At 32.8% G+C, this 25,085-nt stretch overlaps 1 protein-coding gene across 3 annotated transcripts in view; it reads left to right on the top strand.

Moving 5' to 3' along the window:
• CSMD3 (CUB and Sushi multiple domains 3) overlaps positions 1-25,085 on the top strand; it is a 726,530-nt gene that overhangs the window by 271,188 nt on the left and 430,257 nt on the right. For 2 of the 3 annotated variants that reach the window (XM_055706136.1, XM_055706138.1), the window contains 2 exons: positions 13,477-13,554; positions 18,496-18,583. In XM_055706136.1, the coding sequence (XP_055562111.1) occupies positions 13,477-13,554; positions 18,496-18,583 (166 nt within the window). The remainder of the gene's footprint in view (positions 1-13,476; positions 13,555-18,495; positions 18,584-25,085) is intronic. The other variant, XM_055706139.1, reaches the window with a different exon arrangement.

Genomic DNA, 25,085 nt, shown 5'->3' on the forward strand with positions numbered 1-25,085 from the left:
ATTGTGATATACGTACAGTTTCTTCCATTTCCTCTTTGTAATCATTACACTAAGATGTCGTCGCCATGGTTTTCTCACTGTCCTTTTCTTCTCTGACCTATCCTTTAATGTAAGATACAGGTAAGGCTCATACTTCTGAATTACTTTGCCATATTAAAGTGCTAAACCTTAAATTATTGGGTGGGTGAGGGTGGGGGGAAGGATGTTAAGAGACCAAGATACTACTAAAATAGTATTATGGTGCTTATTTGTCACACACTAAAGGAGTGCCAGAGGTGCTGAAAGTTACCACAGCTTGCACAGAGATTAAATCAGTCTTCTATAGAAAGCCCATACCTAGTTCTGTGTGCAATTTATTCCCTCATGACACATTTAAAGTCTTGATTTTGCTGGAATTCTTTATACAAAATGGTTGAAGTATTTTTTTACTGTATCATACCCACAGAACAGTATATGTGTGTATGCTATTAAAGTGGGTATTCATATACTGAGTAAAAAATTACTATTTTTGCTTGGCTAACTCCAATATTTGATTGTATACTTATAAAAGCCATGAAAACATATCAGATGATGCTCATTAAATAACCTGCAGTGGTCTTCCATAAAATATTCATCATTACAAAGCCACAAACATATTTTGAAGTGATGTTTGTGAATGCGAGACTATTATTAATTGACTTGAAGAAATTTCCATTATGGGGAGATATTCCACAGGTGTTTCTATGGGGTTTCCTGTAGGTTTCTATTGAAGTGTTTTAGCTTGTCTTTGGCAATGAAATATGCAAAAAAGTATAAAAAACTATCGTCTTGCCCTGCATATGAAATTACTATGGTAGTATATATCAAAGCTGCTTAAGAAGATTATGTAAATTAAATTTTAAATTATTTTCTAATAGATATTAAAAAAATAATTTATAATTTGGAAATTTATTTTTTCCTGTGCTTTTGATAACAATTTAGGAATTATGCTACCATATTATGCAAAATAATTTATACTTAAAAATTAATATACCAAATATAATTTACTAAAACTTACTATTTTATATATGTGTATACTTAAAATGGTAAAAATGTACTGTACTTGTAGTCTTCACAGTAGTGTTTTTAGAGAATATTGCTAGTAAGATTAGAATAGTGCTGTTTTATGATACCTTAGCATTGATGAAAAATGGTAACTACAGAATAAGAATAGTACTGTTGACTTTTACAGGATTGTTCTATGACTAAGATCTTTCAGAATGAGTAAACAACATGACCATTTTGTTTCCTAAACTGATATTTTTGAAGTGTATGTATGAAAGATGTATAGAAGCAACTAGAGGTCTCTATCTAAAATTAAACTACTAGGTGTAAATTAGTCTACCACACATAGTATCTGGACTTCAACAGTAATTGTAGGTTCTCTTAAAGCCTGGCTGAAGAATTTCTTCTCCAAGCTTATTAGTTGGAAATCATACAAGAGGAGCAGATGTTATGCTGTGACTATTTAAGAGAGGAAAAAAGTACCCTAGTCATGTTTGCTGAAATACTTCCATTAAAGGTAGGGAAGTAGAAGTATCATTTTATAAAGCAGTGGCGATATTTCATGAGGAATACTGTACATTATTATAGTTCCTTATCAAAAAGAATTCAGTCTGAATCAGATGAATAAAATAAGTGTTACATTGTTCTGATCGTCCCACCTTACAAAAGAAATGTAAGACAGGATGAAAAGATAAATGTTTCAGGAAGTGAATGCCAGTATGCGGAGAACTTAAATAAGGACAAATGAGTATATAATATATAGATACATTAGAGAGAGAGGCAAGGTGAGTTCTTGTTATCAGAACAGTGAAGCCTTCTCGTAGAAGGAGGGAATAGATGAAGGGTGAAAATATTACTTTCAAGATGCAGCTTGATAGGCTAATGAAAAATACATTCAGATATGATAACTGGAAGAGAAACCTAGCATCTTTTGAGTCCTGAGTTCTAATGAATCAAGTGATCAAACTCAGTGAAGAGTATCTTTTCATCTATTCAGAAGTAGTGGGGGGAAAAAGAAGGTCCCCGACCACTTTCACTCAGTTAAATCTAGAAGCTTCAAATGCTGAGCATTCATGTGGATACTACAATCACAGTTTCTAGTATGATTTGTCTTTTTCAGATGTGAATCAGGAAGGAAATTAAGTGTGATTTTTCCCCCCTTGTTTATTTTTTGTTAAAGTATCTAAGTACTGTCAGCTTGGTCAGAACTACATTAGTAGAGGAAAATTGGAAAATTTTGGTCTTTTCTACTATCTGTGTTTCATACACTAAGAATTCAGAGTTTAGTAATGCTGTTAGTGCTATTGAATTGTTTTAGAATCATATCAACTGCATCTTTTCTTCCTTAAGGCTGTAGAATTTTTATTTCAGTATATGCAAACGTCATGAGAGTTATTTTAGAACTTTTTCTTGTGAGTGCTTTTATAGCATACTTTTACTGTCTAGAGATGAGTTAAGAGGCATATGACCAAATGCCTCAGCATTTGGACAGTGCCCTTAATAATACGCTTTAACTTTTGTTCAGTACTGAAGTGGTCAGGCAGTTGGACTAGATGATCATTTTAGGTCCCCTTCCAACTGAACCATTCTCTCTTCTCTTCTCTTCTCTTCTCTTCTCTTCTCTTCTCTTCTCTTCTCTTCTCTTCTCTTCTCTTCTCTTCTCTTCCTCTTCCTCTTCCTCTTCCTCTTCCTCTTCCTCTTCCTCTTCCTCTTCCTCTTCCTCTTCCTCTTCCTCTTCCTCTTCCTCTTCCTCTTCCTCTTCCTCTTCCTCTTCCTCTTAATATGGTAGTACACATGCATCCCAATTAAATAACACTGAGAATAATGGGAATCTTACTTCTTGTTTAAGTGGCAAGAGAGGACAAAGAATACAAGGATTTTAAAATAAATCTTAAGATAGAAGCAAAGAAAGAATAAAATAAATGTGAAAGCTGATGATGTTGAAACAGTGGGGGTTTCTATTCTCTCATATATATAATTGAGAAGAATCCTTGATCTATCAATGCCAAACATAATCAAGACTGATTCTCTTTTGCTGACATGATATTACACTTCTGGGATTTTATAAAGGAACACAAAGTGAGTTAAATAATTTTACAAAGTAAGTGAAAACTTTTTTAAAGACTCCTTAATTCTACTGAAGGAGTATGAAGTGAATTGAAAATGAAATATCTCTAGTCAAGTCACTGGAGTTTTGTTCTTCATTGTAATGTACCTGGACTTCTATAACAGAAATAAATAACTCCTACCACAAAAGACAAACTCTGTATAAACAATGTATAGTAGCCATCCTTTTATTATTTTTTTCCCATTTTCAAGGACAAGTCATAGAGTTTGGCTATACCTTTTTATTTAGCAGTCATGGTCCGTGGAGGCAGTTGAACAGGGTTTTTCTTATATTGAAAAATGAAGAAATAAAGTATCTTTTTTTTTTTTTTCAATTAACTGATAATTTGCAAAGAATATTTAGAGTATTGTCAGGTGTATAACTATATGCAGCACAAAACTCACAAAGAAGAAAAGCTTGAAATTATTTTGAAGACTTAATTGATTTTACTATATCGTTAAGAAGTCCTGCATTCTAAGACAATATCCATCCTAAGGGAATTTCTAAAGCAAGACCTGTGTACTATAGATACAAATGAGTGCAAGATGCAAGCAATGTATCAAGACCACTGGTACAGTTCATAATTAATAAATGAAATATAGAAAAAAATCAGTCTGAAACAGAGATAACAGATTTGGAGAAAAAAAAATGCTTATCGAAATCAAACTCAAATAGTACTGGATCAAACTAGTCATCGTGTAGCAGTTGAGAAAGTGAATCAATGCTTTCATTTGCATCTTAAATCACATTTATTTCCAATAGAAGTTTAGATTCCAACACATTTAACTACTGTAAAGTTCTGTGCTTCTAAAGAGCAGAAATGTCACCAAGCATTTGCAAATTTTTTACCATATCTGCTCAGTTTGAAGATTAAAATATAGATTATGTTTTGATTATTTTACTTAGCTGTTTTCAAAATCTTATTCATTCTACTATCTCCATTCTCTTTCTTTCTGTATGTTTCCAGCTCTATTTTTTTTTCTGACTTTCTTATAAAGCCTTTATTGTTTCTCTATCCCTTTATTCTTTAAGAACACTTATCTATCACACCTTACCTTATGCTTTTTGATACCTGACTTTAAGTAGTATCTTAGTAATAGTGAGGAAAAAGTGAGTCAGGGAGAACCTGGATGTTCCCCTTTAAACCATTTTTTATTTTTGCTGTTTTTTACAGGAGAACTTAAGATGGTAGGAGGCAATAAGATTTAAAGATTTTTAAAGATTTTTCAGATTTGTTATGAGGAGTTAAATCTTGAAACCAAAAGGATTTAAGATAAAGTTATTTAATTATCTTTATTTTTTAAAAAAAGATTCAGTGAATGGCATTGCTTTGGGATTATTCAATGTAACTTTTCAAGGATTTGTTAGAAAATATATTGATGTATCCTGATGTTTTTGAGGTTTACTTAGAAGCAGGAAGAGGAAACAAAGCGCAGTGAAGGTTTTAAGAGTGAAGTAGGAAATCAATGTGCATATGTCCTCAGGTTTTGGGTTCGTTTTTTTTTTGGGAGGGGGGATTTTTTTTTTTTTGTTATGAGTGAAGTCCAGAAGTGCAAAGATGCGAGTCTGAAGAAAGTCAATATATTTTGCAGTAAGATTCTTATGTTCTTCTATATGTATAAGAATATCTACATATAAGACATTTGTGTATGTTTAAATGTTATTTTTTAGAATAATTTAATAAATTCCAAGAAATAGTTTTTTAGCATAACACAGATGTAATTTAGTACTCAAGCATTTAATCGCTGAACTGTATTTGTTCAATATTTCCTAATACTTTTGGAAATACCTGTTTAGTATGTGCAATGAGTCACATAGATATGTTCTATTTGGTGGATGAACTCCATAATCCGTGGTTAAAGTTTTTGTTAGAGAAAAGCTGATAATAATGACCTAAGTTTCTTGACACCTTCCAACTTCAGAGAAGTCAGAGGAAATGACATCAGTTTTCATTGAATAGTCAAGTCCAGCGTGAATAGAAGGAAGAAGGGGAAAAAGAAAATCAGTCATACTGATTTCAGGAAATGAGTTATGTTAATGCTTTAATTGAATTATAGCTCCTTATACTTGCCTGTCAGTTTTATTCTCCTAACTTGGTACATTTATTTTTCTTGCAGTTCCTTTGGTTCTTAAGTTTCTTCATTATAATATACATGTTTAGTTCTATAATTGATACTTGTCTTGTGATGTGTTGGTTCATTACTTTCCCTCAGTATTTCAGGTTTTCTGATTTTGACTACAATATGTTGGTATGAATCAAATACATTTTAGACAAATATAAAAACAAATTTATCATTAGTGCAATTATATATTACTTTAAAAATAATCATATTAACCATAATTGCTTTCTTTTAAATAATACAGTGGAAAACTATAATTTTGACCATTTTAAAAACCATATGTGTAAACTAACTGTGTTTCCTCTTTGTTCTTAATTCAATACCAATATATGAAATAACCTATTTATATATATGTATCTGTAACCTGTATAGAAAACCTTTTTTTCAATACATTTTCTGACTGATTCTACATAGTTTAGCTCCTTATTGCATTACTTTATTATATATATAGCTGGTCTTTATAATAACTGGGACTTAACTAAGGAAGTAAAATATTATTATAAATTTTAGTGAAAACATTTTAAAGTGGGAGAGTTCCACATACAATTTTGTTGACAAATGACATAGCACAGTAATACTTAAACTTCCAGTTCTGCTCCATGCTAATCATACTTTTCAGCAAGAGAAGAGCAGGATTTTTTTTTCCATTATGTCACTCATCAGTGTGTATTTAAATGAGGTAAAAACCCAATGAGAAATTTTCAAATGCATATTAAATACTACATAGCTTATATCATACTGTTCTCTGAAAATTGTCACAGGTTTTGATCTATGGATAGAAAATGACCCTGAGAAGTTGCACAATTAAGATGGAAATGCATCATATTAAAATAAAATAAAAACACATTGAATTTTAATATAAATGTGAAATGCACACATTAGGTTAGAATCATATGTGTATGGTATATGTATATAAAGTATACATATATATTGTATGTAAAGTATACATATACATTTTGTTCATTATATATACAAAATATATAAAGTAGATTAAGTATACGATTATGTTCATTTAACTATCATTTTGTGGAGAAAATTTTACATTCATTCTCATTTGCATTTTCTTCCATTCTAAATAAAACTTTTTGACTGTGGGTTAATAGTAAAATAGAGCCTTTTCTCATCAAAACTACTTACACCTGAAAATAAATAAAAAGTCTAATTTTATCTGTTTAATAGGTCATAATGATTAGTAACTATGTTTAAACTTCTCTACTTTTAGGACAGAGTCAAAAAGTCATTTTCACTATTTTAATCATTCTATTTATTGTCCACCACCTCATCATGTTTAAAATATTGTAGGATCAAGAAAAAAGTATTTGTTATAAGTTGTACTAATGCAGTGTGTTACTGCAGTAATTAGTAATACAGTGTAGCAGTAAGTACAGTCATGCAGTAGCTGCAGTAATTTGAGGTATAAATCTTCTATACAATCTGCTTTGACCAGACACTTTAGGGTTGAAAGTGAGATGGGTGGGGGTATAGAGTAAAAAGGAAACCAAGATCCGCTCATGTAAAAAGCAAAAAATGCAATACTATGACAAGTGGATGGTTCACCACTCTGTAGTCTGATTGTTCATCTTCTGAATGGCTCTTCATATTTAAGAAATCATTAACCTACACAGTTGCTGCTGTGCTACAAAACCTGATGAAAATTCATGTTCTCTAATACCAGCTTTCAAGGTGCAGAAAAGCTCTAGAAGGTAGTGCTACATCAGTCAGTGTGTTGGGTCACAGTGAAGTTTATTTGGGTAATCACTAAGCTTAGAGATTTTTAATGTAAATTTATAGAGCCAAAAGTGTCATCACCTAAAAACTAGATAGCCTGCTATATTTTCCTCCCCTGCCTCTCCCCCCCCTGCCTTTTGTGCAATCTCTTGATGCAATGATCCCTAAGATACCTGGATATCTCACGCTTGTGTTGTCAGAGTTTGGAAATTCTGGATAATAGTTGCATTACATGTGTAGTGAACATGAATTGTACACACACAAAAAAAGAAACTGACCTGTACATGAGCAGTAGGCTTAATGCATTCAGGCTGTGGATATGCTGTGGATGTGGATCAACTTCTAGAGGAAATAGAGTGAATCAGACTTACGCCCAAGATGAACTGGAAATATCATGCATCAGTTATTTGGCATATGTGTACATGAGTACCAAATACTGGAAGTCCAGAATATATCAGACTCCTGTTTCCATCACCAGAAATAGCAGCTGCAGCAAGTAAAATCTGCCATCATCAGATACTGAAGTTCTTGACTGGTTCTGCACCAGTCAGAATCAGTTCTGCACTGTATTCCAAACAGCTATCTTCTGTCTCTTCAGAAAGAAGTTAATGGGTTAATTATTCATTATTTCTAGGATACCATAAATCCAGCAAGTACACTTATTGAAGAAGACCATGTAATCCTGAATCTACAAGTGTTTTTAATTTCAGCTTCCCTAGCATTTGGACCCAATACAAAGAAAAACAAATGGTAGTAATTTCTGTTTTCTATGTAACAGTAGTGTGCTGGGAAGAATTTTGAGAATACAGATTCAAAGGAAAGATTAACTTTTCTTTCTCAGTCATGTGAGAAAAAGAAAAAAATAAATCTCGAGATAATATACTCTCAAAGACTTTCACCCCAGAATTTCTTTTAACAGCTACTTTTGATTCAGATATTTTCAAAGAGAATCCATTGCAGTTGACTTCAAGTAAATGTCAAAGATAAGAAACAAAAGAATACAGAGATTGTGAGGGGGCATCAAACTTTCCCTTTATTTCCAGGGATATTACATGTTTTCTAAAACACGTTGTATGGGCATATATGTATATACAATACAAACATTTAGGTACAGTCAAATAAGCAATCTACCTCCTCTTTTGAACATAATATTGTATTTCTGCAGATGTCATCTAAGGATGATTGTATGTGCAGTCATGAAATAATGGCTTTGATAGTATGATGTTCTCCAGCTGCATTAGCTGAGTGATAGTGAATATATAATATAATATAATGTAAGAAAGCTTCAGGAGTGGGGAGGGGCTGTTTCATTGTTGGAAGTACTTTGAGCTACACATAAGTAAAGAAGTTTATAAGGTCAGAAGAGGCCTAAGTTTCCCTGGTTAATACTCTGTATAGTTATAGTAATGGAACCTGAGTGTCTGTTTTGCATAGAATGATGATGTTTTAGTTATCAGCATTTTGAACGCAGCTTATACTTTGTATAAAAGTTTACAAAACATAGACAAGACAAGCTGGACAATTTACTTACAAAAATGCTGTTGCATAACTGAAATAAAGACATGTATTTGTAGGTTGTCAGTGTTTTAAATAAATATCCTTCACGTGGCTACAGACCCCACTGCTTCCATATTGTGGAAGCAAATTTTCTGTCTTGAAATTTATGTCTTGTGTAGCTCTCAGGATGTACTTTTACACTGAAGCCAGAATTGTGTGAACTGAACAATTTTTTCATTATTGAAAGTAAATTTCATTTCTAGTGTCTGAGAGCTTGTTGTACTCAAGGTAGTGCTAGGGAAATTATACGTCTAAGTAGTGTTTCTTTTATAATACACGTGCTTAAAACACATGTAGATACATTCTTTTTTTAACTTGATGTCCTTTTTTAATATAGTACTTAGCCTGAAAAGTAAAATGCAGTAATTGTCTAGATTAGTCCTTTCTCATGACTGTTTGTATATAGGCTGTACACATATGACTATGCATGAATATGCAGAATTACACCTTTTTATAAAAAAATTTAAGGCAGTATTTTAATTTTTTTTTTGTCTAAAACTTTGCCTGTAAGTGTTTGAATCTTCCTTAGCTTACATGAGAGACCATTTTGGTCAACAACTTCAATAAAATTATTCTAGATGTATTTCAGTTTACATATAAATTTACTACTTGAAAAGTGTACATGAGTCTTGTCTGTCTATTGGCTGAATATTAGCTTACCATGTGATGCAAAACTTCTTACCTGGACTCCTTCCATTACCAGGACTGTTCATATCCTTCCCATGTCAATAAAGCATTCAGTTCCATCTTTCATACTTGCAGAAGACATTGACCCTTCTAACTTTAGAAACAGTCACATAAATTATAATCTTTCATGCTGTAATAAAGCCATTTGAACAGGAAAAAAAGCACAAGCTTCCAAGGTGGATGCTAAAGTACTTTTCAAGTTTTTTTAACATAATCTGTGATTCATTGTCGCACAGTTCTGATGCTACTGGTTACATTTCATCAGGTCACGTGATCACAAATACATTCAGGATTGTCAGAGGCTTATTTGGATAGGAAATGTACATTGGCATTCCTGACCCCCAAAATAAAAAATCCAAACCAACTTGCTGACTTTTAAATCTATAAATTAAAAATAAACCAACCAACCAATCTACAAGCCATATGTATTTAAAGTGGTATTAAAGAAACTTCTAAGCATTTCCTTGCATTATAGCAGTGGACAGGTGGTTAGATCAGATAGAAGTTTATAAATTTTGATTAAAATAGATTTTTTTTAGTCTTTCCAGTTAATTATATGACAGCGTTACTGAAGATTTATTCTATTTTAGACATCATGATTAAGCCTGGTCTCTGAACAGTTTGATTTCCTTGATGTAACTTTTCAGTTTTATTTTTGGCTTGATACTTGGATGGATTTAAGGACAGGGCATAAAGGAAGCTTTGAGTTCACATCTGTTTTAATTTATGAATATTATTCTTCAAAGCATTAGAGAATTTTCTGCTGCCTTCCATCTACACCGGTATGCTTTCTCAGGGGTATCCTACTTTTTTTGTCTAATCGATTTCCCTGTTTCTTGGCCATTCAGAAGTAAGAAAATATAGTAGGCTGACCATATTTCTTTCAGTAGCATTATCACATCTGAACTGCTTGTCTTGAGAGAAATGGGAGTATCAAAATCTAAATTAATCTCATGAGAAAGTAGGTATCTTAGGCCAGATGATTCGAGCCCTTAAAATCTCTGTTTCTCTTTGTGGACTAGCTTAGATGTGTAGAACTGTGCTGTTTGCTGACATGAATCCATCCTCTGAGACTTCTGAAAACTGATAACCATTCTTAGTACTTACTGTCATGTGTATGCTGAGCCTGTTTTTGAACAGTTACCATTTTCCACACTGGTTTCCACATTGGCATGTGCAAAATAAGGCCTAGTTTACCACATATTAAAGAATATATTTATGTGTTTTGGGTGTTGGATTTTTGGTGATGGTGGGGTTATTTTTATGTTTATACATGCATATGCCATCTGACATGTAGTTTAGTGAAGGCATGTTTGAACCAAATACATTTCTGTAATTATTCCTTCACAGTGTATTCACAAACTACTGTTTAATAAATCAATGTACAAAACCCAGGTAGAAGTAAAATTTTTCTCTTGTAGTGTAAAGATGCTTCAGAGATCTTGAGTTGCTCTCTTTCCTAGTGGTATTTCATAGCCTTGGCATAGTGATGCAAATAGTTATAAAAATTTTTTACTGTTTTAAATGTCTTCACCAAAACACTCTTAAAACTATTTCCAGTTCCATCTTAGATCTTTTGAACTCTGTTTCTTGTCTAGACAGACTATGGGTATGCCATTCAGGTGTTTCAGGACGAGTAGAAACAAACAAAAACCCCCAAATTAGTCTTCATTCTTTAATTTGTTGTTATGATGATTTCTAAAACTAGAGGACAAGCGTCTCCCTAATGTGAGTATTTAAACCCATCCCACCACTTGAAATCATGTATTCAAGCCCACTCCCATTTTACTTAGGTGTGGAAAAATAGCTAGGCCTATCTTCTGATTCATGAGGAGTTATTTTACACTGATGCTCAGAGAAGACCAAAAGAGAAGTTTACAGCTATATGCCAACATTTATGTGTATGTCAAAATAGCATCTTAGAAATCTCACACAATGATGAGAGAGCATTACTGCTATTCCAGTATGGCTGTACTATGTGAAAGTACAGTTCTTGGGTCCATGACTTCTACTGAGAATTGTATTAGTTGTAGACTTCAATTAATTTGGGGTGGGAGGGCTTATGGTATTAAAGGTTAAAAAATATATTAAAACATATAGTACTTTGTGCCAACAGGTATGTTGTGCTCCTGCAAATAATGTATTTACCAGAACCATAAGCAATACTTATAGGTTACATTATGATACACAAAGAAATTTACATTTTGCATCTTGAGAGAAAAGCCTGTGTGTATTTACAAGAAAATGTGGTCTCTTCCATCAGGAGTGTGAAAATATTTATCATCACCTCCTATATCTATCCTATAAATTGTCTTTTTTAGTAGTATGTTTTCTCCTGAATCTTGTTCTGCTCTTGTGTGTGGAAATAAATAATTTTATTTATTTTAAAATAGCAATAATATTTTGCTACTTTGGTATTTATGCCTCATGTAAGGGTTTCTTTGACTGTTCATTTTCTATAAGTTAATGGGTGCTGAGAAATTTTTTCATGACGTACTGTCTTCTCACATTAACTTCTCTTAGACCTAGTTCATTTAATCTCTGTTGACTTCATCAGTAGTATTTGCTTGTACGCAACATAAAACAAGTTCTTCCATAGAGTTTTTAAATGTATCTAATCTATCAAGTCACTTGAGTATGATGTACTTAAAATTAACCTGTACTTGAAATTTTTCTAGAAGGTCCATTTTTATGTATTGTTCATTGCTCACTGGCAGAGTGTATTGGGGAAAAGGGGCACATAGTGTAATGACTGAAAGAAAAGGTTTGTTGTGCTTTTTTGCCTTTTTAACGTCTCTTAAATTTTTGGTTTACTCTCCTTTTATTAGTTGTTTATTTTCAAATATGTATTGAGGCCACATGGTTTACCTGGATTAACTGCCTTTATCATAAAGCCAGCACAAAACAAGAACTTTTAGAGAAATAGTTCAGCTGTGGGGTTAAGAGTGAGGTGGGAGCCAACTAACTTCCATATTACACTTTGCAAGTAACAATTTTCAAGCTAGAAAGAGGAGCATCTGCAGAACCAACAGCAGAACAGTGGATTGTATTTTACTTTTGCATTCAGATCTCTGTAGTTAAAACAGAAAATTAGCCCGGTATGCTTAATTTATCTATGATCAAAATATTTCTGTTTTGTCTGTGTGATCTAAACACAGAGTAACAAATCTCAGTATTTCCTGAGTAAAAGTTATTCTTCCGTACTAAAGCTAGGAACATAACTAAGGTCAATTTTGAAAACAACTAGTGGAGGTAGTTTCAGAATGGGGAGGTAATCTGGATGCCTATAGAATTTGAGAATGTATTCCAGTGTGTTACTTTTAGAAGGACTTTTGTGCACTAAAACACTGTAATTTTATAGCTGTTGCCTCTGTTTTGTCTTTTCCCAAATGTAATACTGATTTTCAATGTAAATTTTAAAATCTGAAGTAACAGGCAAAATATGTCGACAAAAAATATGATGACATTTCTACTGCTGATTAAACCTTTTCAGAATATATGTGGATTAATATATGCCCTATATTGCTTGGATGCTTATGGAATTCAGATCTGAGCATATATGCATATATATTGGATTTCAGTGTGCTTTAAATTACATGTCATGGGTGACTTTTTTTCCTTTTAAATTCTCTATGACTGGAAAGAGTAATTGAGTTAAAATTTCACAGAAAAATCAGCTGTTTAAAAACTGTTTTAGAACATTTTTTTAAAAGGTTGCTGACTTTTCAGTTGGCAGATATGAAAGTATTCTGCAGGTTTTTTGGCATTTTTGAGGGTTTTTTTGGTGTGGTTTTTTTGTTTGTTTGTTTGTTTGTTTTGTTTTTAATAGAGGGAGTGGAAGACGAGCATTATTGTTTCTTAACACAGAAGACCAGATAAGATTCAACTGTTCAGCTGTTTTAGAGCAACCATATCTATCATTCTTTTAATTTTCAAGATTCCATAAATGTGTGACAATGTTTTTCGCAACTATGTGGTGCATAGAAATAAACACTTTTGGCCATTATTTTTTTTTTTTCTTGGTTATGCAGGAGAAAAATTAAGTTACAGGTCTTACTTCTTTTCTTTGTCAGGTGTACAATTTGGTACTTGTTTTTGTAAACTGTTTTCCACCAAAAGTACACAATATGAGCTTGTTAGATAGCCAGTACTCTAGTTTGTATATACTTCCATGATAAAACTTGTCAAATGAAATTAACTATTTTAGACTGTATTGCCTGATACTTGTTTTTGTTTTGTTTTTTTTTTAACTAGTGAAAAAGGCCATAGATTTTAAATCTAGAGGATTTAAATTGTTTCCAGGGAAAGACAACAGCAACAAGTTTTCTATCTGTGAGTGTACTCCTTTTTTGTTACTTTTTTCTAGTGCAAGAGTGAAGTTTGTGCTGTCTGTGTTGTTTGTGTGTTTTCAAAATCGTTTATGTATTTCTGATAATATGACTGATTTAAATCTGTTTCTCCAGTCTGCATGGTGAATTTTTAAATATGGTTCTACTCTAAAGGCAAGCTTTCTATAAATCTGGCATTGCAGAAAAACATTTTGTCTGTAATTTCACACAAAATTTGCAGTATTCACAAATAAATAAATATTCAGCCTACCAGGTGTCAGCTGAAGTCTTAGCTGCGAAAAGGAGACATGCTATTTTAGTTGAAAATTAGTACTAGCAGCAAAAAGCTATATAAACCAAAGGGTATAATCATTTAGAAATGTGTAACCATGTATTTTTTTGAAGAGACACACATAAAGTCACTTCCTGATTTTTTTTTTCCTTCATTGACTTTGACATTTTGAACTGATTAACTAACTGTAGTTTTAAAAAATTCTGGAGATGCTTAGTGCCTTCAGCTTTAATTATAGAAAAAAGAAACTGAAAGTGCTCAGCATCTTAGAGAACTGAGTCCTGATTAACTCATAAGGAGGAGTCAGGCAGCTTTCTAAATTAAACAGGTATGAGTCTAAATACATTAAAGAGTATTTTGAAAAAGAAAAACCAAAAAACAACTTGCCATTTTTATAGAGTTCCTTTTTTGACTAGAACCGCATTTTAAATATTTAGAAGTAATTGGTTAAAATAAAGATGATTTAAATGCTTAGCCTATGTCTGCTTATACTACATTTTATTGTTCTTCACAAGAGTGAAAGGAATTGCTTTTGAAGCTCCTTAGGTTGGACACATTTGCACTAGTTTTTTGTTTAAAGTGTCAGCGATAGATTCAGTTTCCAGAATTTAGTGGGGCACGTTGCATAACCTGTAATGCAGTTTTCAGTTTTAGATTTTAAACTGTCAGCATATGTGATTTTTTTTTATAAAAAGATGTCTTTAAGCAGCAAGACCTTTTAATGTTTATGAAGTAAAAAAAAAAACCAAACAAACACACTTCAGTTTTTATAATGTAGCATATTGCCATATTCAACTTTTCTGTAAACTGCATCACCTAAGTAGTTCTGTAAGACATTCTTGGTTTTTCTGAAAACTATGCATACTGGGTTACTGGAAAGTAGAATGATTATTAAAGAAGAAATAACAGTAAGACAATTACAGTAGAGTTTATAAGGTGCATCACTGAGATCTCTGTCTGATAGTCCATCTGTGCTTTTATAGTTACAAATGAGAATAGTACAATGGCTGATAAAACAGTTTCACTACAAATTTATTTTGCACAAATTGCTAAATATTCCACTTTATAAACTTTAATAAGAACTACTATTTAAAGTGCCAGACACTTGTGATATCTAAAGGTGATTGTTACAAAATTAGTGATGAAATTTATCAATATAATTTTGAAAGTCTTTATATAATTTCATATGTTATGATATTCTATGTAAAGCTGAAAACTTCTGTATCTTATTATATTGGTTATGCAGAATAGATTATATGAGTCAATAATAACTGAAGGTGAAAACCTTGATGATTTGTACCTTTAGTGATCATAATCTTGTCATAAATAGATAACTAATATTTTATATTGTAATCTAGCATTTGGTTAGCTAGTCACTTTGGTAGCTGAGGAAACTGAAGAGGCAGTATGTCATGAAAAACCTATGTATTTAGCTGTTGACTTTAGATAAAATATCCAGTGTGGCCTCAGCTGAATCTGTACTTGTATTACAGTCCTTTAAAAAAATAGGTTCCTTTAAAAAAAAGGATGACCATCATTCAACTGTAGTGGAAATAAGATAAGGACAAGTGAATACCTATTTTACATTATGCCTTGTATTAGCAATATCTTTAGAAATTATCATCTAACATTTCTCATGTGTATGTCTTCTCCTTATTTTACTTTTTTTTTTTTTTTAATATATCAGGTATATAACATTCAATACTAATGCATGGGTGACTTATACATAGTAAAGCCAGAACAGTAATATTTGATATAATGATAAAATTCGAAACAATTATTCATCAACTTAATTTTGCAGGTGTTGAGATTAAAAAAAAAAATAGCATTGGAGGACCTAATTCACTCTGGATGAGAACTCTGGAACTTCTTGCTCCTAGTTTCATGACCAGACCATGAATTAATCCTTTCCCTAGGGAAGCCTTTAATTTAGTACAGGAAGCCTTTCATTTCCTATTGTCATATGATTATCTGGGCTATAAAACAAACAAACATAGACAGACAGATATCTGGGGAAGTACACAGAACTGTATTTCAGTACACTGAAAAATCAAACGTCTGGAAAAGTAACATAAAAAAAATAATAAAAAATGCATTTATTTTTTGCTAAGTACTTAACAGACATCAGAACAGTTTTAAGTTTGTACTTAAATATATTTCTGATTTGGAATCAAATCAGAAATCAGTTTAATTGCTTCTAGTTATCACTTTTTCTTCTGAATTTTTGCTGTGTTATATGTCTTATTTTAATTTTGTCACTGTAATTATTTTATTGATTTTCTTTAACAGAAGCCTTTAAAATTTTATTTTTTAATATTAGTAAACCCATAATTATAATTTAAAATTCATCTAATAAAATATTTTTAGGAATTGAACTTTATACAGAAGATGTCAAAACAAAAAAAAATATTTTCAAGCTTCCATTTTTTGAGAAGTTGAAGTATATAATAGTTCTTGTGTTTTGAAATCCGGTAGAATTTCCTTTTTTCTATGAATATTCACTCTGTTACCTGTGTATGGGGAAATATAGTGTACAGAATTCCAATGAATATTTGAAATATTAAAACATGAATTGCAATATAAGTAAATATTTCTGTTTAAATATTTTTGCTTTTTTCTTTTTTTTAAAGAATTTCTTCTGTGTGCATAGATATATGATACAACCCCCAAATGACACCACTTTATTTTAATTTCTTATTTATTCTTATCAGGCATCATGAATAATTTCCTTACCATAGTTTTAAGATATGTTTAATGTCAGAAAAATTAGCAGACTTTCAAAAAACTGAGAAAGTATCTTTTTCCCTACTTGTTCTCAGTGCACATCCTTTCCCTTCCTGCATGGCTCTGTGAATCCTAACTGTCTACCCAAAGTTTTAAGGTCTTTTCTATATATATAGGCTACTTATGATGATTCTGAATTTCTCACATCTTGATCTAGGCTTTGGAAATAGGGAAAACCACCGAGATATTTCAAAAAGAGAGTTCATTCTAAATGCTCATCCAACATGTTCCTGCTAGATGGCCTTGTGAAGTGCAGTCTGTGGAACTGGAATTGTCATATATATATATATATATATATATATATATATATATACACACACATATATATATATATGCCAACACTAGCAGGAACTTGGGTTTCTATAGCTAATATGGTTTCAACACATGTACAAGTACTGCAGAAGGAAAAGACTGAAACACAGTAATATGGACGAGTTCTAAGGAAGAGCCCTCCTGGCCCAAATGTGCCCTGAGCATATTGATGCAAATGAACAGAGGTTGCCTTGGTTTGCGGTTAGAACAACCTTGGACATGATACAGTTCTTTCCAGGCAGAGAATAAATACTGTGGTTCCAGTTGACAAGGGCTGAGCCTGATACAGGTTTTCTATCAGTGTGCTAAGTTGAGATGTTTTCCTTTTAACTCTCTGCAACATTTGACCTTTGACTTCTCAGGGGTACCAAACCAATTCTGTCTTTTCTGTATATGTAAGAAGACAAATTTCAAAGAAGGGGAAACCCCTAAGTATTCTGAATGTTGCTGTCCTTCATTAAAAGCTGACACTTCACGAACACCCTTTAGAAATATAGTTAGAAACTAACATTTGTTTATTCAGGTACATTCAATTTATAATGTAATGTAATTAGCATAATTATATGCAAACTTTTTCTTGAAAGTTATAATCTTTTTTATATATAACAAATCAGTTGGTCTACTTCTGCAGAAATAAAAATGAATAAATATGAAAATATCTGCTTAGGATAAATCTGTTGGTTTCATGTCAACTTGTCTTTCATGTCAACTTGATAGAACATATTCTTCTATCAGGCCATGAATTTACCAAATAGCAGACCAACCTCCTTTGCTACTGTTTTTTTGGGAATTGCTACCTCCTGGTTCAATGAATTTAAAAAATTAAATACAAAATTAATAGAATTATTTTGGCCTATATTATTTTTCTAAGATATACTTTTGCAAGCTGTAAAAATTACAAGTATATAATGCAATGAAAAAATGAGTGAAGAGGTGATTGGGTATGCTGAGGGATAAATCGCTACATATGCATTTTGGAAAACCATGCTGAATGGTTCACAGGAAGTTTCTCTCTGAAGATCCATTTCAGTTTATTTTAAGATAAATATATGCAAATCAAACTGGCATTTTGAATTTACCTTCAGATCATCATATTTTGGGGGTAAGGACAATTCTCTCAATATGAGTCTATGAATTCAAGTTTTATTATAATTTAAAGAGAAAAGGTCAGCTCTTATTGGAGGATACATTTATTAGATTATTTTCAGAGTAAAATCTTACAGCCTTAAACCTGATGAACACCCCTCTAAACATTATTTTTTCTAAAGGAATAGTAATAACATTTCCATAAGGATTCAATAATACTATAAGAAATCAAAATAGATGATTAGTATAACTTACAAAAAACTTACATTATTTTTGGAAACAAAACCCACAAAAAAACCAATAAACACAAACAAACCTTAAAATGCATACTTTGCTTATTATAGGGAGGAGAAACTTAGGCAGAGAATATACTTTTTCCTATTTGTTAACTGCTTAACTCTGTATTTCCTCAAACCTATATTATTTAATCTTTTTTTGTTGATTTTGTTTTATTTTGTTTTTTTTTTACAGTAAATGAGGGAGGTATTAAACAGGCATCCAATTTGTGTCCAGATCCGGGAGAACCAGAAAATGGAAAACGGATAGGCTCGGATTTTAGGTAAAATATAAACCCTACCATTGTATCATTTCTCTAATACTGAACTTGGAAAATGTATGTTAAAAATTTATTGCTGTTGTTGAGCTACTCTTTCAAACCTGAACCTCTCAGTAAAAAGTGAAATGGAATTCTGTATAAACTTATGTAGTGCAATATAGCCTGTACTTAGGATGCAAAGAAGATAAAATACCTATTTCGAAGAGAGCATATATCTCTGATAATCTGGCAAAAAATGGATTGAAGGTAAGTTAAAATAAGTTTCTCATGTAAATACTATATTAGATTTACAAATATTGAGCATACATATGGTACTGGAGGTTTTTGTGAAGGCAAAGCAGAACTGAATGCAACACAAAAAGAACAATAAAAACTTACAGAAGAGGTTTCGGTTGTTATTATAGAAATACTCGTTAGAATCTAATATAGAATATTGCATTTTCTATGGTATGTTTTTCAGGAACCCAGAAGTTTGAAACATGCAGATGTATTTCCCGAGTAGTCCTCAGAGTGATTTAGCACTCTTAATGCAGACTATTTTTGGATTTATTTTGCTATATTCTCCTCCATTCTCAGCTATCTTTCAAATTCCTTGTCTTTAAAGAAAAAAATACTGCAGTACTCTTTCAAAATATTATGCCTTTTTCTCAGTGAACATACATGACTCCTACTGTCAGTAACAGCACTGGTTCATGTACTGTATGAGTAAAGACACATACATAAAAACTTCTTGAAAATGTTTTGAATTATTTTTCATCTCTTATCTAAGTTTCTGATTTGTTTCTTTTTCAGTTGTTGGAATAATCATTTAGTCACATACTAAAAATATTAAACATACATATTATTATATATTTGATACAGAGACAAATTTTAGACTGTATTAAAGCATTAAATATAAAGCTATTATCTTGCTCTCAGTCATATGCTAATTTCACATTATGGTTATGTTTGCAAATCACTTCAAAACACCTAAGCAAGGAAAGAGAAAAGGAAGAAATAAGTAGGAGAGAGATTGATAATTTTTAAATGAATTGGTTTTATTACATTCAGGTTTGGTTTGTATGTATTTTATATTTTAGATATCATGCAGCACATTTCCTAACATTTGCAGATAATTTTTTTTAAGAGTAATATGGGAGATGAGCAAAGATTTTATGAATTTATATTACTTCATTCTTTCACATAACTTCTTGTACTTTGTTTTGTTTGGTTTTTTTCCCCCGCCCTATAATCAAACAGAACATGTAACTGACAATGAGATCACAAGTAAATGTGCTAGCTGGCAGTTAGTTAGTTATAATTCTTCATTAGTTATTATAGTCTCTCTATTTCTCTAGTTTTGAGAACAGAAAGAGTTAAATTATTCAGAGAAAGATTTATAACTAATTTTATATAGAATGCCATTTCTGACATTACCTGACAAAAAAGTTTTCTTGATATTTTCAGAGAAATCGAAATAAATGAATTGTATTTCTTAACTATCATGATTTCTAAAATCATTGCTTAGGCCAGTGTTTTGTATATTAACCTCAGAAATATGGCTTGATAGCAAAAGGCTTAGACAGATAATCTGCAAGTCCTTTTCTAGTGTTGTCTCTGCAAGTGACACTGAAAGACCTACTTGCAAGACCATTTTAGTTAAAGTTATGTGAGGAGCAGTACCTTGAAGGAGATGCAATGATGATGATCATGCCCTCACATTTCTTTTTAGGCTACACTATTAGGATATAATTTAAAATTATTTTCACTATGTGCTGTGATGATGTGACTGTCATTCTTTTGTATTTCAAATGAATTTATAAGAAAGTGAAAGAAGGCATTGAGATTACTGAACAATAGAATGCAAGATGTACAAGATATCAAAATCAATGTTTTCTTTTTAAGTGTTTTTTTCTCCTAATTTCTCACTAATTCAGTGGGGTTTTTTTTTTCCTGTTTGGAAAAAAGTCCCCAAATTATCTGTGAGGGAAGGTCAGCTTTTTCATCAGCTCCCATGAATGTGATATTTAACGCTTATATGTATAACATAATGATAAAAGCAGTCCCATCATAATGGACAAGAAGAAATATCTTAGACATTTCAAATGTATGTAAATGAAAGAACATGGCTTACAAATACAATATCCACTGGAATTGAAAAAAGTGAAAGTGAAAAAGATGTGTGTTGGTTTTAATGACATTTTTGGTGATGTTCACTGAAGGTAAATAAGCTTTTGATCAAAAGAAAATAAACAGAAGTTATATCTGACAGATTGTTATGCTCTTGGTCTTAGGGTTGTAATTTTGGGGGTCAGAGATGTTTATTTTGGTGAGAAAGTATTTTTCATCTTCCGCCAAAGTATATGTTTTTAGATCAAACTGTACTGTATTGAACCTTATTTTGATCACTTCTGGACATTAGTGTAGAACCAACCTTTTTACAAAGTAAAAAAAAATGAAAAAAAAAACCCCACAAAAATCCAACTAGTACTTAATTGATCATTTTTCTGTTGAGGACAGATTCTAGCAATAGTCTAAAATCCTGTTGATTTTAAGGGCAGCCTACTTGCTTCCTGGTTTCTCTAACAGGTTAGATTGCAGAGCAGTAATAGTTTCTGAAAGCACAAGCTTCTCAATGGCTTCACTGCCACCTCAAATTTATGCTTGAAAGCTGTCCTTGAACTAATTCCTTTCAACTAAGTATTTCAATTTTCATAGTTCAGTTTCTTTCAAGATAAAACCGCTCTGGTCTGGATAATCTTCTCTAAATAAATCCCATCTAATGCAACTTCACCTTAATAGGCAGGCCCATTCAGAAACAACCCAGAAAGTACTAGTTCTCTTTCAAAAGAATGAGTCTTTCCAGTGGCTTTCTAGTAGCCTCTCTGTATAATGCAAAAGCATTGTATTTGGAAATAGTGGGAGGACAGATATACATACACACGTGCATAATTTCTAGCCTTTTTATTGACAGGCCTTGAAAAAGGAAACAATTACTCTTGTCTTGTATTCCTTTTACACATATTAGGGATAAATAAGGTGGTTTCCTCTCTAAAGCTTGTTAAAAGTCTTATAAATGTGAATGGTGGGATTTGTAATTGTAAATAACAGGACTGGTGAATGTTAGTAATACATATGTCATTTATCTCAAGTTGAACACTCAATACATTGGAAAGAGGTCTTACAAGGAACAAAAGGAAACTAAAAGTTTTCAGAAAATTGAATAAAGTTAATTTTTAAATTAACCTGTTTCAGTAATTGCTGTTACCATGATGGTTGCTCAATTGCATCATAAGCTTCCAAAGTAAGAATGCTACTAATTCTTTAAAATAAATAAATAAGACATTGAAAGAAAGTGCTTCTATTTAGCTAAAAAAATACACTACTATGGAAAATTTTTTCTAGGTTTTATATATAGAATATTAGCACACTTTTCCCTTTGCCTTCTTAAAGTCACTCTCTCTGTAATATAGGAAATAGCTTTACTTTGAGTTTGTCTTTTTCTTCCCTTCTGATAAGAAAGTGAAAATCCCAATTAAAATATCTTAATTTTAAAATACAGTATTCTGAAGAAGGGTTTAGATCTATCTTTAACAAGATTAATCAAAATCTAGTTTCAGTAGAATTTAATCTATTTTTGAGAAGAACATGCTCTTGTCACTTCTCTTCAGCTTTCTTCAAATATGAAAGTGTATATTTGGAAGCATTTTATTGCAATTTCAATACTGCTCTGATTGTAAACTCTGTCTCTGTCTTAGCACATTCTTTTACATGGGTCTTATACAGACTTAGAAAATCTGTAATGTAAGCTTTGAGACAAGCTGCAGCATTTCATGACATTCTTTGGGACCTGACACTCCATGTTCACCTTTTTGGATATTTTTTCTAATGTCAGAATTCCCCATGCTATATTTTGAAGTTTCAAAGGTTTTGTTTCTGTAGATGCCTATTTGAGCATGACAGGTCTTTACAGGTTAAAATAAAGTCAAGAAGACTTACTAATAGCTGCCAGCTATTCCTGTACTGAAAATTACATTTTACCTCAGAAAGAAAGCACCTTCACTGGAAATTTCTTAAAATTTATATGTACTAGTGTTCATTCTGCTGGAATTTCCAACAGCTTATTTTACATTACCTGTCATACAGTAAAAACCACATCTTTTCCACATGAGTGTCCAATTTTAAAATCAATGACCCTATGAAAAATACAAGAAAGATGTAATAGATGAAGAAAAAAAGTTTTCATGTGGTCTTATTACTTTTTTTAATTGTTGGGGTTTAGAGGCTTTTTTTCTTTACTTATAGTGGAATAAATATAGCCGAATTGAATTATACTTGGACAAATGTTTTATTATGAAGCAAACACGTTCCTCCACCACCCCAAAATACTGGCTTCATGAAATGAATGAATAAGCCTATCTCTGTCCCTCTACCTCTGTACTGTAGTCCAACTACATATTGAAAGATGAGATTCAGATCAAACTTGGATCACAACAAAGCAGGGAATGCGGTTGGACAACCACAAAGATGCTAGTGTGGTCGTAAAAGCATAGATTCTATTGAGAGAAGGAAGCATATCAAATTATATTAAAGACAATTTTTATACCAATTAGTTGAATTACAGTATAACTAATGATAACTTCTTCATTCATTTTATATTATAAATTAATTTATAGTTACTTCCTTTGGAAAAATGACTTGCAAGTATAACCACATTGATTGACTGGAAGTTTCACACTTTGTTTTCTTTAAACATTCTCTGGATCACATACCTTTCTCTGCAGATGTGCAAGGTGAGCTTCCAGACTCTGAAACTTCAAGCCAAACATTGAACAAAACTCAGACAACTGGCAGCATGAGATGTAAGGCTAGTTTAAAGGGGAATAGTATGTTTAGTTTGTCAGCAGTTATTTGGTTCCTTTCCCAAGCAGAAGCCTCTGACAGTACAAGATTTGCGGGAAACAGTGACTCCTTAAGAACTGTTAAAACTGAATTACCAATGATCTCCAGAGCGCTGGGAAATCCTCTGCAACAGAAATTTAGTCATCATTTTAGTTTGTTAAGCAGCTGGTCACTAACTGTTTCCTCCTGGAGTGTGGGGACTTCATTCTGCTCCTCCTCATCCCTGCCTTCCAGCTCAGGGGGCTGAGTACCCAGAGGAAGCTGGTCTTGCTATTGAAGACTGAGGCAAAGAAGGCATTAAGTACCTCACTCTTTTCCTCATCCTTTGTGAAAATGTTCCCCATCACATCCTTAAAAGGATGCGGATTATCCTGGGCCCTTCTTTTGTTTCTAACTTATTTGTAAATAACATTTTTGTTATCTTTTACAGCAGTGGCCAGCCAGGATTCTAGCTGGGTTTTTGCCTCTCTAATCTTTGCCCTGCAGAACCTCCAGACTTTCTTAGTGTCCTCCAGAATTGCCTGCCCCTTTTTCCAAAGGTCATAAGATCTCTGTTTTACCCTGAGTTCCAGGCAAAGCTTTCTTCAAACAGGCCAGTCTTCTCCCTTGCTGGCTCATCTTTCAGCACATGGGAACATCCCGCTCCTGTACATTTAAAGACTACCTTCTTGAGAAATGTGCAGCCTTCCTGGACATCTTGGCCTTTCAGAAGTATCTCCCAAGGGACTCCATCAACCAGGCTCTTAAACAGGCCAAAGTCAGCCCTCCAGAAGTCCAAGGCAGTGGTTCTGCAGACCCCCCTCCTTACCTACCCAAAAGTTGAAAACTCTATCCTTTCAAGATTGCTATGCCAAAGATGTCCCCAAATCACCACATCACCCACCAGTCCTTCCTTCCCTGTTTGTAAACAGAAGATCCAGCAGGGCATCTCCCCTGGCTGGCTTTCTCACCAGCTGTATCAGGACGTTATCTTGCACACAGTCCAGGAACCTCCTAGACTGTTTCCTCTCTGCTGTGTTGTATTTCCAGCAGACATCTGGTAAAGTTGAAGTCCCCCATGAGAACAAGGGCTAGCAACTGTGAGACTTCTCCCAGCTGCTTGTAGAATGTTTCATCTGTCTCTTCATCCTGGTTGGGTGGTCTGCAACAGACTCCCACCATAATATCTGCCTTGTTGTCCTTCGCCCTAATCCTTACCCATAAACACTCAACTCTACTGTCACCATCATCCAGCTCTAGGCAATTGGAACACTCCCTGACTGCCTCCCCTTCCTTGTGTATCCCTCCTGAAGAGCTGGTAGCCATCCATTGGAGCACTTCAGTCATGCCAGTTCTCTCACCATGTTTCTGTGATGGTGATTATGTCATAGTTTTCCTGCTGCACAGTGGCTTCCAGCTCTGCTTATTTGTTGCCCATGCTTTGGGCACAGGCATAGATGCATTTCAATTGTGCCATCTATCTCTCCTCCAACCTTGGCCTGTCCCCCGCCTCACCCTGGCCCACCTCTTAAGCTTGGTTTTATTCCAAGCATGCACTTTTGAAGCTATGAACTACTGTGGGACTGTCTGTTGTAGATGCAGAAGCTTTATATGAGTTCAAAATAAATTGAACAACTTGAATAAG

The sequence above is a fragment of the Falco cherrug genome, chromosome 3 (genome assembly GCF_023634085.1).
Source record: "Falco cherrug isolate bFalChe1 chromosome 3, bFalChe1.pri, whole genome shotgun sequence".
In the NCBI taxonomy this organism is placed as follows: Eukaryota; Metazoa; Chordata; class Aves; order Falconiformes; family Falconidae; genus Falco; species Falco cherrug.